We start from the raw sequence: 13379 nt of genomic DNA, 5'->3' as shown, positions 1-13379 counted from the left end.
CTCTTGTGAGTCCAAGCAGGGATGGCTGGCAGCGCTCACCTCGCCAAAGGCCCCTCGCCCGATGACCTTCAGAATCTCAAAGTCCTCCCGGCGCAGGCACATCTCCTTCACCTTGGTGACGAACGGGGTGGCTGGACAGGGAGACACAGAGAGAACCTCAGTCTGGGCAGCAACTGCTGCCCCAGCGCTACCCGGGGGCTTTGCAAATGAGGGGAGCTGCCTGGAGACAGAGGGGTGGGCTAGTGGCTTGAACCCAGGAATAGGAATGGGAGTCAGGCCTCCAGGGTTCTATCCCTGACTCTGGGAGGGGAGTGGGGTCTAGTGGGTTAGAGCGTGGGGGTGGGGGTGTCTGCAAGTCAGGCCTCTTGGGTGTATCAACAATTTGAAAGAGGAAAGCTGGCATTGTGGTTAAGGCACTAGGCTGAGGCTAATTCCAGCTCCAGCATTGACTCCCCATGTGCCTTGGCAAGTCAATGAATCGCTCTGCACTGATCCTCAGCTGGTGTAAATGGTTGTGACTTCACTGACCAGTGGAGCTGTGTCCATCTCCATCTGTTGGAGATTTGGCTCTCTGGGACTCAGCTCCTGAACCTGTAAAATGGGGCAAACAAGCCTTCCTTTGTCTAGTTAGACTGTGAGCTCTTTGGGCAGGGATTTTCTCTCATGTGTCTGTGCAGCGCCTGGCAGAGTGGGGGCCCTGATCTCAGTCAGGGTCTGTGCAGCAGCACCCAGAACAATGGGGGTCAGAGTCTGTACAGCCTTCATCACAATGGGGGCCCAATCTCAGTTACAACCTGTGCAGCACCTGGCATGATGCAGGCCCTTGATCTCGGTCAGGGTCTGTGCAGCGCCCGGCACAATGGGACCCTGATCTCAGTCGGGGTCTGTGCAGCATCCAGCACAATGGGGCCCCATTGCGCCAGATGCTGCACAGACCCAACAGTGCGGGACAGTCCCTGCCCCAAAGCTCTTACAGCCAAGACAGACATGGGTGGCAGTAGAAACAAAGGCCCTGAGAGAGGAAGGGACTTACCCAAGGTCACACAGCCCGTCTGTGGCAGAGCTGGGACCAGACTCTAGGGGTTTGCCTGCAGCCAGCAGCAACTAGGGGGACCAGCTGTCCCGATTTTATAGGGACAGTCCCACTATTTGGGGGTTTGTCCTATATCGGCGCCTATTCCTCCCACCCCCATCCCAATTTTTCACACTTGCTGTCTGGTCACCCTAGCAGCAACCTGCAGCAGCACATCTCAGCCCGCCCGCCTCCATCGCTTCACAGCACCAGCACAGCCAGTTTTAGCGCCACGGCGCGAGCCCGAGTGAGCAGACCTGAGCTTTGAGACTCCCGGCCTCGGGCTTCAGAGTGCTGTGCAGGCGTACCCCGGGAGGCCTGACACCCACGCTCCCTGCTGTAACCCACTAGACCACACTCCCCTCCCAGAGCCAGGACTAGAACCCAGGAGTCCTGACTCCCTCTCCAGTGCCCTGTCACTAGACCCCACAACTTTCCTAGCCATGGCCTCGATGGACTAGATACGATGATATAAACAAAGCAGGAGAATCCCCAGGGAAGAGGCATTACATGGGCCCTGCTAACTGGCTTCTGGCAGGCGTTTTGAAGCCCCATTATTCCTTCCACGGAGCAAAGGCGTTTTGCAAGACGTTGGGCAACGGGAGAGGCACCTAGATGGCCCAGCCGGGGACTGGATTGAAGCCGCAAGAGACTTGCTGAGTTCAGGATTCCGGCACCGGCTCATAAGCCTGCCACCCACTCCTAGCGACTGCACGGAGCAGGCAAAGAAATTAACCGGCGAGTAGCAGCCTGGCCGGAGCCTCCGTGGACACGCTGGTCCGGTGCTGTTCCTGCATGGCCCAGGGAGGGGGTCTGCAGACGTGCATCAAACACTGGGCCTGCGGGCAGGGCTGTATAAATCACCCTCCCACCAGTCATCAGACCCTACTCCCCTCCCAGGGCCGGGAATAGAACCCAGGAGTCCTGACTCCCACCGCCCCCTGCTCTAACCCCCAGACCCACACCCCTTCCAGAGCCAGGCACAGAACCCAGGAGTCCAGGCTCCCTGCCTGCTCACAGCAGCAAGCACAACGCAAAAGCAATTTACGATGTTGCAACTTTTCAAGATTGTCTCCAATTAGGCACTTGTGGTTGCTACGCACCAACTTGTTCACCTGCCTCAGGTGCCCCTTCCCCCGCCTCTCTGCAGCATCCCGAGGCACGGTGTGATCAGGGCATGCCCCATCATGCCATGCCCCCTCGGCCCAGGACAGGGACTGGGATAGTTCGCCTGAAGTGGCAAGAGAGTGTCTGACTCTGAGGTCACTTCAGCCCCCGCTCTCGCCACGGAGACTGAGGGTGAGGAGAGAAGCGAGTGCCAGTTTCAGGAGAGCACCAGTGTCACGAGGAACACAGCTGAGACCCGCCAAACTCGTTGCAGACGTGGGACACCCAACAGTGGCCAGATGGGAAATCTCTGGGTGTGCACAGACCAGGCAACCCTACAACAACAAACCAAAACTCATGATCCTTGCTTTGACAGGAGAGTGGGGTCTTGTGATTGGATCAGGGGAGCTGGGAGCCAGGACTCGTGGGTTCTATCCCAGCTGTGGGAGGGGGGAGTGGAGTCTAGTGGGTTAAAGCAGGTAGGCTGGGAGTCGGGACTCCCGGTTGCCGTCCTCAGCTACTGCAGGAGCCGGAAGGAGTCTTGGGTCTTCACACTTTTCTTTCCCACCTGGGCACAGTGATGGCAACAACGTCTAGTTTAAGCAGCGTGGAGGGTGTGGTCTGGCCTGGATGTGCCTGGGAGAACCTGCATTGCTGCATTCCTCCCTCAGCGAGCCTGGCACAGGGACAGTGCTGGACACAGACAGGGGAGCCTGCCAGGCTGGCAGATCTGCCTCCCACAGCCCGGTCACAGGCCCCCACCCACCAGCTCCGAGGCTCCCAGCTACAGAGTGACAGACCTTACCAAACGGATGGGCCCTGGGTCTGATCCTGGGTAGCAGGGAGGGTGTGGGGGATACCAGGCTGGGCGAGCCCTGGGTCTGACCGTGGGTAGCAGGGAGGGTGTGGGGGATACCAGGCTGGGTGGGCCCTGGGTCTGACCGTGGGTAGCAGGGAGGGTGTGGGGGATACCAGGCTGGGTGGGCCCTGGGTCTGACCGTGGGTAGCAGGGAGGGTGGGGGGGGATACCAGGCTGGGTGGGCCCCTGCTGTGATTGGGGGTAGCAGGGAGGGTGGGGGGATACCGAGCTAGTTGGGCTCACAGGATCACAGTGTTCCAAGCTCAGCTGGGGCCTCCAGGCACTACCGTAATCCTAGCAATAACGTGCATGACGTAACGGGGGACAAACTCAGTTGGGGTCTGTAGGTGCTACTGTAATAGTACCAACAACGCACACCCCTGATGTGCTACAGTGGCCTTAATAGAAACACACATGGTGTAATAGGGCCCTGATCTCAGCTGGGCCCGTTAGTATCTACCGTAATACTCCAAATAACGCACACGAGATAATGGAGCCGTGCTCTTGGCTGCGGCCTGGGGGCAGTACCATAACCCCGGCCCAGCTCACGAAGGCCCTGACACTCGGTTGGCATTTCTGGGATGGTCTGTGGGCCAGGCTACAAGTTATGAGCACCGCAGCCGATCGCTTCCAGCGTTTCAGGGAATGGTTGAGGCATCACGGGCCAGAATCCGATGGATTCTGGAGCAAATCGGGAAACCGGACGGGGAAACGGGGGGACCCATTGAGCCTCTGCACAGCCACAGCGCCGAGCACCTCCGCAATTGTCTGCACAGCAAAGCACTGGTCGAGGGCACCTATTAACGCTTCCAGCATAACACCAGCCCTGCTCAGCTCAGCCTCCCAATGGAGTGTAACCCGGCGATGCCCCGACACCCGAGTGACATCGCCCAGACAAATAATAAGTGGGGGAGGGTGGCGGGGGGGAGGAATGTGGGCCTGCCCTCTGCCTCTGGCGTGGGGGGAGAATGCGGGATCGGAGTAAAGGAGGGAGCGGGACATGGGTGGCACACAGAACCCTGACAAGGATAATAGGGGATCCTGGAATGGGGGGATGGGACATACAGAGCCCATTGCATGGGGAGAAGGAGTAAGGGGGCACTCTGTGTGCACTGAGGAGAATGGAGGGTATGGCTGGCGGGACTGGGGGTACACACAGAGCCGCTGGTGGGGGAGGGGAGGACTGGGGGCACATGCAGAGCCGCTGGCTGGGGGGAGTGGGAGGGGCATGTAGCACCCCTGGGGGGAGGGATGTCCCTGATCTAGCGGGGGCTGGGAGGGTGGCCCGAGGCAGCTGCTGGGGGATGGAGGGAGGCAAGGAGCTCTGGGGGAGGCAAGGAGCTTGGCCGACACAAGCTACAACACGTGAGCCCCCATTGATAATACAGCCCCTAGTGGAGCTCCTGCCCGTCCCACCAATGTCTAATAATAACGCTGCTTGGCATTGTGAGGCCACTCAGCACTTCGCAGCGGCAGCGAGGAGACAGCTCAGCTCCTCCTGCTGCCAAAATCCTGCATCTTTAGCTAATGGACAATTGCCACATGCCGCGAGCAATACGGGGCTGATGACACACAGCTGAGCAGGCCTGATGCCAGCCAGTAGAGAGCAGCAGTGACTCAGATCTACTGGCCAGCATACTGCAATCCAGCCCTCCCAGCGCCTACTACTGGACACCACCCCCGCACCCCTGAGCTGGCGATCGATCCCAGGGGTCCTGACCCCCATCCAGCCCCGCACCCCCATTCCCACAGCGAGACCCTACTCCAGAGTTCTAGCACCAGAACTGTGAAGGGCAGGGATCTAGGGGTTAGAAAGTGGGGAGCAGGGACTGGGAGCCAGGACTCCTGGGTTCTCTCCCAGCTCGAGGCGGGCAGTAGGATCTAGTGGGTTAGAACAATGAGGAAGCTGGAAGTCAGGATACCTGGGTTCTATTCCCCCATGTTCTGCAGGAACACCTAGCACTGGGAGGAGTCCAGCTCCCCAGTGGGGTGATAGGAGGGACGGCCAGTGCCCGGGCACGTTGGGACAGGTGCCAGCTGAGTCACGGAGGAACCGGCGCCAGCAGCGTAAAGAGAAAAGAAACCGCCTCTCTGCTTCAGCCACGCACACAAGGACGCTCCCTACAGAGTAGATCTGGGGGCTGCGGGGAGACTAGGAGGGATAGGAGCAGGAGGTGCTGGGGTGCAAAAGAAGGGACCAGAGACATAGAATTAGGAGGTGGGGGGGCATGAGAGGGGGGCTGGGGCAGCATTAAGAGGCATGGAGGCAATGAGGAGGGAGTAGCATTAGATTCATAGGTTCCATGGGCAAATGGGACCATTGTGATCATCAGGTCCAACCTCCAGTCTAGCACAGACCATGGAGCATCCCTGCATTAATTCCCTGTTTGAACCAGAGCAGATCTGTCAGAAAAGCCTCCCATCTGGAGTTGCAATTGCCAGTGCTGGAGGATCCACCCCACCCGGGGTCAGGTGTCCCAAGAGGTAATTCCCCGCAGTTATATGTTTGCACTTTATTTCCAGTCTGACTTTGTCTAGCCCCTGGATCTCGTTTGACCTTTGTCTGCCAAATTGAAGAGCCCTCTGTGATCCCATTTCTGTTCCCCACATCGGTTCCTATAGACTGTGATCCAGTCACCCCTTAACCTTCTCTTTGGTACATGTATCTCCCAATCGTTTAATCTCTCGTGGCTCCCTTCCGACCCTCTCGATTTACCACAACCTTCTCCAGGTGTGGGCCCCAGGACTGGACACTCTGCTCCAGCAGCAGCGGCACCAGAGCCAAATCCAAAAGCAACAGAACCTCCCCCTCCTGCTCCAGATTCCCCACTTATACAGCCCAGGATCGCGTTACCCCCCTTTGGGCTAAGGGGTCGCACTGAGGGCTCATGTTCAGCTGATTATCCACTGTAACCCCAAGTCTTTTTCTCAGGTGCTGGGGGGGGGGCAGCACTATGGAGGGCCCAGCAGCACTGGGAGGGGCAAGGGCGGGTGGCAGCGGGGAAGCACCAGGAGGGACAGAGCTAGTGGAGGGCTAGGCTGCTGGCATTCAGGGAACACCTCTCTTGGCCATGCAGGAGACAGATTAAACTTTGACTCTGGCTGCTCAAGTCACTGGGATGTCTCCTGCCCGAGCACTCGCTCGCTCTCTCACAGCGAGACCCCAGAGGGGCCTGCCGAGATCCGTCCATATTTTTGCGTGCGCATTATTAGTAGTATTACCGTACCACCCAGAGGGCTCTGCCGAGATCTGTCTGTATTTTGGTGTGCGCATTACTGGTAGTATTACAGTACGGCCCCGAGGGGCCTGCAGAGATCCATCTGTATTTTGGGGTGTGTGCATTATTGGTAGACAGTTACACCAGTTTAAGCTTAAAAGAGTGAATTTACAGCAGTGTAGTTAAACCCATGTCAAAGGACCATATGGACAGTCTTATTTTGAATTCAACCCAGCTGTCTGGGGGGAGTACAGGGGTGGCAGGGGCAGCATTAGGAGGCACAAGGGGGCAACGGGGAGGGGGCAACATTAGATTCATAGATCCTAAGGCCAGAAGGGGCCACTGCGATCATATTTCTGGTCTGACCTCCTGCATAACACATGCCAAAGAGCTTCCCTGAAATAATTCCTATTCAAACCAGAGCAGATCTGTTCGAAATACATCCCACCTTGATTTTAAAATGTGAAATAGTTATGGGTGAGGACAAAGTCACAAAGTTCAGCCACCAGGTTTGCCGTGACATTATCAGGGATACTGTTCCTGACGGCGTGTAGTCCATCTCTGTGTGGAATGTTGGTGTAGAGGGCTTCTACATCCATAGTGGCCAGGATGGAAGATCACCGATGGATTGTAGTTTCCTCAGTAAGTCAGTGGTGTTTCGAAGATAGCTGGGAGTGCTGGTAGCGTAGGGCCTGAGGAGGGAGTCTACATAGCCAGACAATCCTGCTGTCAGGGTACCAATGCCTGAGATGATGGGGCGTCCAGGATTTCCAGGTTTATGGATCTTGGGTAGCAGATAGAATACCCCTGGTCGGGGTTCCAGGGGTATGGTCTGTGCAGATTTGTTCTTGTGCTTTTTCAGGGAGTTTCTTGAGCAAATAAATGGTGTAGTTTCTTTTGGCAACCCTCAGTGGGATCAGAGGGGAAATTGGAATCATTTTACATTTGGGGACAATGTATACCTTCAAATCAGCGGCACTGCTATGGGTACCCGCATGGCCCCACAGTATGCCAACATTTTTATGGATGACTTAGAACAACACTTCCTCAGCTCTCATCCCCTAATGCCCCTACTCTACTTGCGCTACATTGATGACATCTTCATCATCTGGAACCATGGAAAAGAAGCCCTTGAGGAATTCCACCATGATTTCAACAATTTCCATCCCACCATCAACCTCAGCCTGGACCAGTCCACACAAGAGATCCACTTCCTGGACACTACAGTGCTAATAAGCAATGGTCACATAAACACCACCCTATACTGGAAACCTACTGACTGCTATACTTACCTACATGCCTCCAGCTTCCATCCAGACCACACTACACGATCCATTGTCTGCAGCCAAGCTCTACGATACAACCGCATTTGTTCCAACCCCTCAGACAGAGACAAACACCTACAAGATCTCTATCAAGCGTTCTTACAACTACAGTACCCACCTGCTGAAGTGAAGAAACAGATTGACAGAGCCAGAAGAGTACCCAGAAGTCACCTACTACAGGATAGGCCCAACAAAGAAAATAACAGAACGCCACTAACCATCACCTTCAGCCCCCAACTAAAACCTCTCCAACGCATCATCAAGGATCTACAACCTATCCTGAAGGATGACCCATCACTCTGACAGATCTTGGGAGACAGGCCAGTCCTTGCTTACAGACAGCTGCCCAACCTGAAGCAAATACTCACCAGCAACCACACAACAGAACCACTAACCCAGGAACCTATCCTTGCAACAAAGCCCGTTGCCAACTGTGTCCACATATCTATTCAGGGGACACCATCATAGGGCCTAATCACATCAGCCACACTGTGAGAGGCTCGTTCACCTGCACATCTACCAATGTGATATATGCCAGCGATGTGATATATGCCATCATGTGCCAGCAATGCCCCTCTGCCATGTACATTGGTCAAACTGGACAGTCTCCACGTAAAAGAATAAATGGACACAAATCAGACGTCAAGAATTGTAACATTCAAAAACCAGTTGGAGAACACTTCAATCTCTTTGGTCACTCGATTACAGACCTAAAGGCAAAAGTGGCAATTCTTCAACAAAAAAACTTCAAAAACAGACTCCAGTGAGAGACTGCTGAATTGGAATTAATTTGCAAAACTGGATACAACTAATTTAGGCTTGAATAAAGACTGGGAGTGGATGTGTCATTACACGAAGTAAAACTATTTCCCTATGTTTATTCCCCCCTCCCCCTGGACTGTTCCTCAGACGTTCTTGTCAACTGCTGGAAATGGCCCACCTTGATTGTCACTACAAAAGGTCCCTCCCCCCGGCTCTCCTGCTGGTAATAGCTCACCTTACCTGATCACTCTCATTACAGTGTGTATTGTAACACCCATTGTTTCATATTGTCTGTGTATATAAATCTCCATTGTATTTTCCACTGAATGCATCTGATGAAGTGAGCTGTAGCTCATGAAAGCTTATGCTCAAATAAATTGGTTAGTCTCTAAGGTGCCACAAGTACTCCTTTTCTTTTCTGGTTTAGTTTCAGTCTCCAGGGAAGGAATTTAAGCTAACCCCCAAAAAGCCATTCTTCTACCAACAGAAGGCATGGTCTCCACCCAGCCTGTGTCCTGGTACATATAATTATGTCGGCTAGGGTGTGATTTGTTTAGTTGATATCATTGTACTGGTACAACCCCTAGCGGTTATGGCTGCCCGGATTGCGATGCTTTCTCTTTGCAGTTTGAAACTAAGCTGGTAGCTGTTTGAAAACAGCACTGGCTCATGAAAACCAGATGCATTATGGGATAGCTGGAGAAGACTCATGGGAGATCCAAAGATCCACCATGTGAAAAACCCCAGAATGCAGAGAGCCCATCAGTGGAACATTGCACCCTGGGATAACTGTGCTTACTTACGTACACGTAGTTTTGTGGAGAGACAAGATTTACTAGTGTCCTTAGCTGACCCCATCTCTGTAATATCTAAGCACCTCACCCATTTTAATGCCTTCATCCTCACAACATCCCTGTGTGTAGCACAATGCTGTTATCCCTATTGTACAGGTGGGGGAAACTGAGGCACAGAGTGGCTAAGTGACTTGCCCTACATCTCATAAGAAGGCTGGGGCAGGGCAAGCCATTGAACGTGGGTCTCTTAAGTCCCAGGCCAGCATGCTAACCATCGGTACATCCACCCCCATGTGGTTATGCTGGAGTAACTAGAGCTGTATAACTGGTAACACTTTCCCTAAGTGAAGCTGCTGCAACTTTCCCATTTAGACAAGTCCTACATCTCCTTCACAGCCGAGTTACTAACTGCAGCCACAAGCCCTCTGATCAGTTCTCCTCCTCCAGCCAGGCCAGTAGGTGCCTCTCAGTCCCTGGTGTCTGTGCCAGGCTGTGGATTTGGGCAGCAGGCGCTGAGAAGATGACAGGACGCTTGGGCGTCGGGCACACCAACACCCACCCCCCGGGCACCATGCAGCATGTTAATGAGTGGCTCTCTGAGGTCAGGAGGGGCGTGAAGCCGTCGGCCTGCTGGCAAATGCAGAGCAAACCACAGCCCTGCCTGTGCCTGGGGAACATTGCTAAAATCTCCTACGTTGGCAGCTCCAGCAAAGGACAGCCATATGCTTATGCAGCTGAGTTAGGATGCAGGACATCTGCAGTTGGTTAGGGCACTAGTCTGCGACCTGGGTTCGATTCCCAGCTGTACCACTGACACCCTGCATGACCTTAAGGAACTCATTTCTCCCCTCTGGGCTGCAGGTTCCCCCTCTGAATAGTGCACCCTTTGTCCATTCAGGCTGTGAGCTCTTCAGGGCAGGGACTGTGTCTCACTATGTGTCTCTGCAGCCTGGCACAATGGGGCCCCGATCACTGGCGGGGTCTGTGCAGGGCCCAACAAAATGGGGAAGCAGAGGCACAGAGAGGGGAAGGGACTTGCCCAAGGTCACAGAGAAAGTCGATAGCTGAGTTGGGAACTGGAGCCAGGTTTCTTGCATTTCAGGCCAGGGGCCTGGCCACTAGGCCACACTTCCCCTCCAGCTTCGTTCTCTCACTCACTCACTCACTCACTCGCTCCGTGTTCTCTTCCACTTCTCTCACTGAAGCCCAGATCCTCCCCCAGGGGAGTCAGCTGCCTAAATAGCTCAGAGGCCCTGGGCCTGAGACACTGTTTGCATCACTGATGCTATATAAAAATAAGGTGTGTTAGTTTCACAACCAGCTTGCTTTACCCCCATTACCTTGCTCACTGAAGGACAAACGTTGCTAACGAACACTTTGAACTCCTCCAGCACCTTTTTAGCGGAGAATCAGAGCCCTTTGCAGCCTAGCAGCATATCCATTAGAGGAAGGGAAATAGTCAGTGTAAACTGAGGCATGGGGCAGTGAAAACTGATATGCCCCGGGTCCATCCGTGGATGGTAAACCTCTCTAGAGTGATTGTTAATGGCAGCAGCATCTGTGTGTTGTAGCTGACAATGTAGAAGAGAGAATTGTAAATAAAACTCAGGAGTCCTCACTACCACTCTGCCTTCTGTAGATACCTCCCAGAGAACCCAAGAGTCCAGCCTCCCAGCATGCCCTGCTCTAACCACTAGACAGCACTTCCTGTCTCTTCACCACCTGCACCCTGTTCCTCAGGCCTTATCCGCACAGGAAAGTTTTACCAGTTATAGTTTATCAGTCCAGTCACATCTGTAGAATACCCATGGGGACACTCCACACAAGAGTGGCATTTTAGGTTTTAACTTAAACCCCTTCCCAAGTGACATTAACTAACCTGAAAAAAGTCCCTCTTATACTGGAACAAGTGTGTCTAGCTTCACAGCATTCAAGGGACCATAAGATCATCTCATCTAACCTGCATATCCCAGACCAGAGAGTTTCACCCACTTGTTCCCCATGTACTGAGCCCAATAACTCGTGTCTGGCTAAAGCATCTTCTAGCGAGGCAGCCAGACCGGACTTGGAGACATCAGGAGACTGAGACTCCACCACTTCCAGTGGTTAACTACCTTCACGGGGAAGCATTGCTGCCTTATTTCTAATTACAGCATGTCTGGCTTTAACTTCCAGCCATCGGGGCTTGTTCTGCCTTTCTCCGCTGAAGAGCCCTTTAGTATCTGGTATTTTTCCCCCCGTGAAGGCGCTTTACACTGGGAGCAAGTCACCTCTTGATTGTCTTTCTGCTCTCGCTGGCAGGCCTTTTCTGCAGCCCTTGGGTCATTTTTGTGGCTCTTCTCCACACCCTCTGATTTTTCAACATCCTTTTTAACCAGACAACACAGGTGAGGCTAAACCAGCAGAACTGTATTGGTTAAAATTCACACCTTCACTTACATCCTTCTGGGTGTCAACAAAGCTGTCGATAAAACAGTTCCAGGTCTCCCACTTCCTACAGCTGCAGAGCTTCCTTTAACAGTGATTCAGTTATTGAAAAGCTCTCCACCAGGTCGTCAACGCTCCTGCATCACGGTGCTGGAATGTCCGGCCGGACCAGCCAGTTCATTCCTGGCTTATCATTATTACTGGGAGGTAGAGCGCTGACGTAACATGCTCCCCCATCAGTCACAAGGCTGAGGCGGCACATGGGGGAGTGGGGTTTCCTGTACGATCAGTATTACGCTAGCCCGTCGCAGCCCTGACCAAGATTGGTGATCCCCCATTGCACAGATTCCCATTCACTCACTGGGTGGCCCCCAGTGAAATTGGGGACCCTGTTACATAGACATTCTCCAACAAAGATTGCGCCCCCACATCATGCACCCCGCCTCCCTCCCTCCCCAAGATCACGGCTTCTCAGTCATATCAAACCGTTCCTGCCCCCAAGACTTTACACTCTCCCTAGACAAAAGAAGGATTCTTCTCCACGTTTCACCAATGGGGAAACAGATGCCGAGAGGAGGACGGAGTAGCCCCAGGCCATGTAAGAAGCCTGTGGCAGAGCAAGGAACTGAACACAGGCCTGTGTGACTTACCCACAAGACCCCCCTTCTTCCTGCTGCTGTGCTTAGACCGCGATCCCAAAGATGGCAAGAGAACCCAGGAGTCCTGGCTCCCAATCCCCCTGCTCTGACTACTAGACCTCACACCCCTGGTACCTAATCTCATGCTCTAACCACAAGTTGCTGCCACATGCACATCCCCTCCCAAGCTGGGAAGAGAACCCAGGATTCCCCATTCCCACTCCTCGCTCCCCTGGTGCCACTAGGAATGAACGTAGGAGCGCTGACTCCCCGGCCTGTATTTTAACCACAGCTCCATTTCCTGCTCCCTTCTCTGCACTTACTCTTCAAGCCACAATAACTTTCAGACTAACCGAACACATCCTAGGGCAGTGAGCCGCTACAGCTGCCATGTTGTTAGCGGGTAAGTTAGAGGCTTTGGCAGAGTCCTGACTCATAAGAGCAGCACTGACTCCTGAGGGAGCCCCGATGACCAAGCCCCTAGCCGCCAGGTTACAGCGTGACTCACATGTGCTCTGCTCTGTACAGTTGATCATTAACAACCCCCTTCAATAGACATTTAGCAGCTCGAGGCTTGATGCTGCCATCCTAGTGTGCATGCTCTGCACGGCTGTGAGATGGAGCCTTAACACAGGGCTTCCTGCAATGAGGTGCATTGAGGAGAAGGATTCCATACCACAAACACCCCCATTACACACCCTTTACCTGCCCTTTCTGCTGTGGTGGGGAAAGTGAAGTACACACATGTGCATGCTCTCACACCAGCTGTGTATACACATATACATGCACATGGCCATGCTCCACCCATTACATAGGTATATCCACACACGCCAGCTATCCACACACGTACATACACGCACCCTACCTATCCACACATGTGCTCACATCAGCTACGTACACACACATCCCAGATATGTATTCTCACTAGCTCTATTTTCTCTCTCTCACACACACACACCCAACTACTTCAAACAGTGAACTTTGGACCCTAAGGAAAACAAAAACACCCTAACACCCATCTGAGACATGCACCACGATTCAAAGGCCTCCACAGGGGAAGGTTGGCTCAGTGGTTAGGACACTAACCTGGGCCTTGTAGGATCAGGATTCAAGTCCCCACTTTGCTACAGATTCCCTGTGTAACCTGGGGCAAGTCCCTTCCTCCCTTTGTGCCCCA

General features: G+C 53.7%; 1 protein-coding gene across 1 annotated transcript in view; it reads right to left on the bottom strand.

Moving 5' to 3' along the window:
• Window positions 1-13379, bottom strand: part of CDC42BPG (CDC42 binding protein kinase gamma) — a 61987-nt gene that overhangs the window by 31796 nt on the left and 16812 nt on the right. Inside the window, exon 2 of the mRNA XM_037904007.2 lies at window positions 40-131. Within this exon, the coding sequence (XP_037759935.1) occupies window positions 40-131 (92 nt within the window). The remainder of the gene's footprint in view (window positions 1-39; window positions 132-13379) is intronic.

The sequence above is a fragment of the Chelonia mydas genome, chromosome 7 (assembly GCF_015237465.2).
Source record: "Chelonia mydas isolate rCheMyd1 chromosome 7, rCheMyd1.pri.v2, whole genome shotgun sequence".
Classification (NCBI taxonomy): Eukaryota; Metazoa; Chordata; order Testudines; family Cheloniidae; genus Chelonia; species Chelonia mydas.
This window is presented reverse-complemented; position numbering and strand designations above follow the sequence as displayed.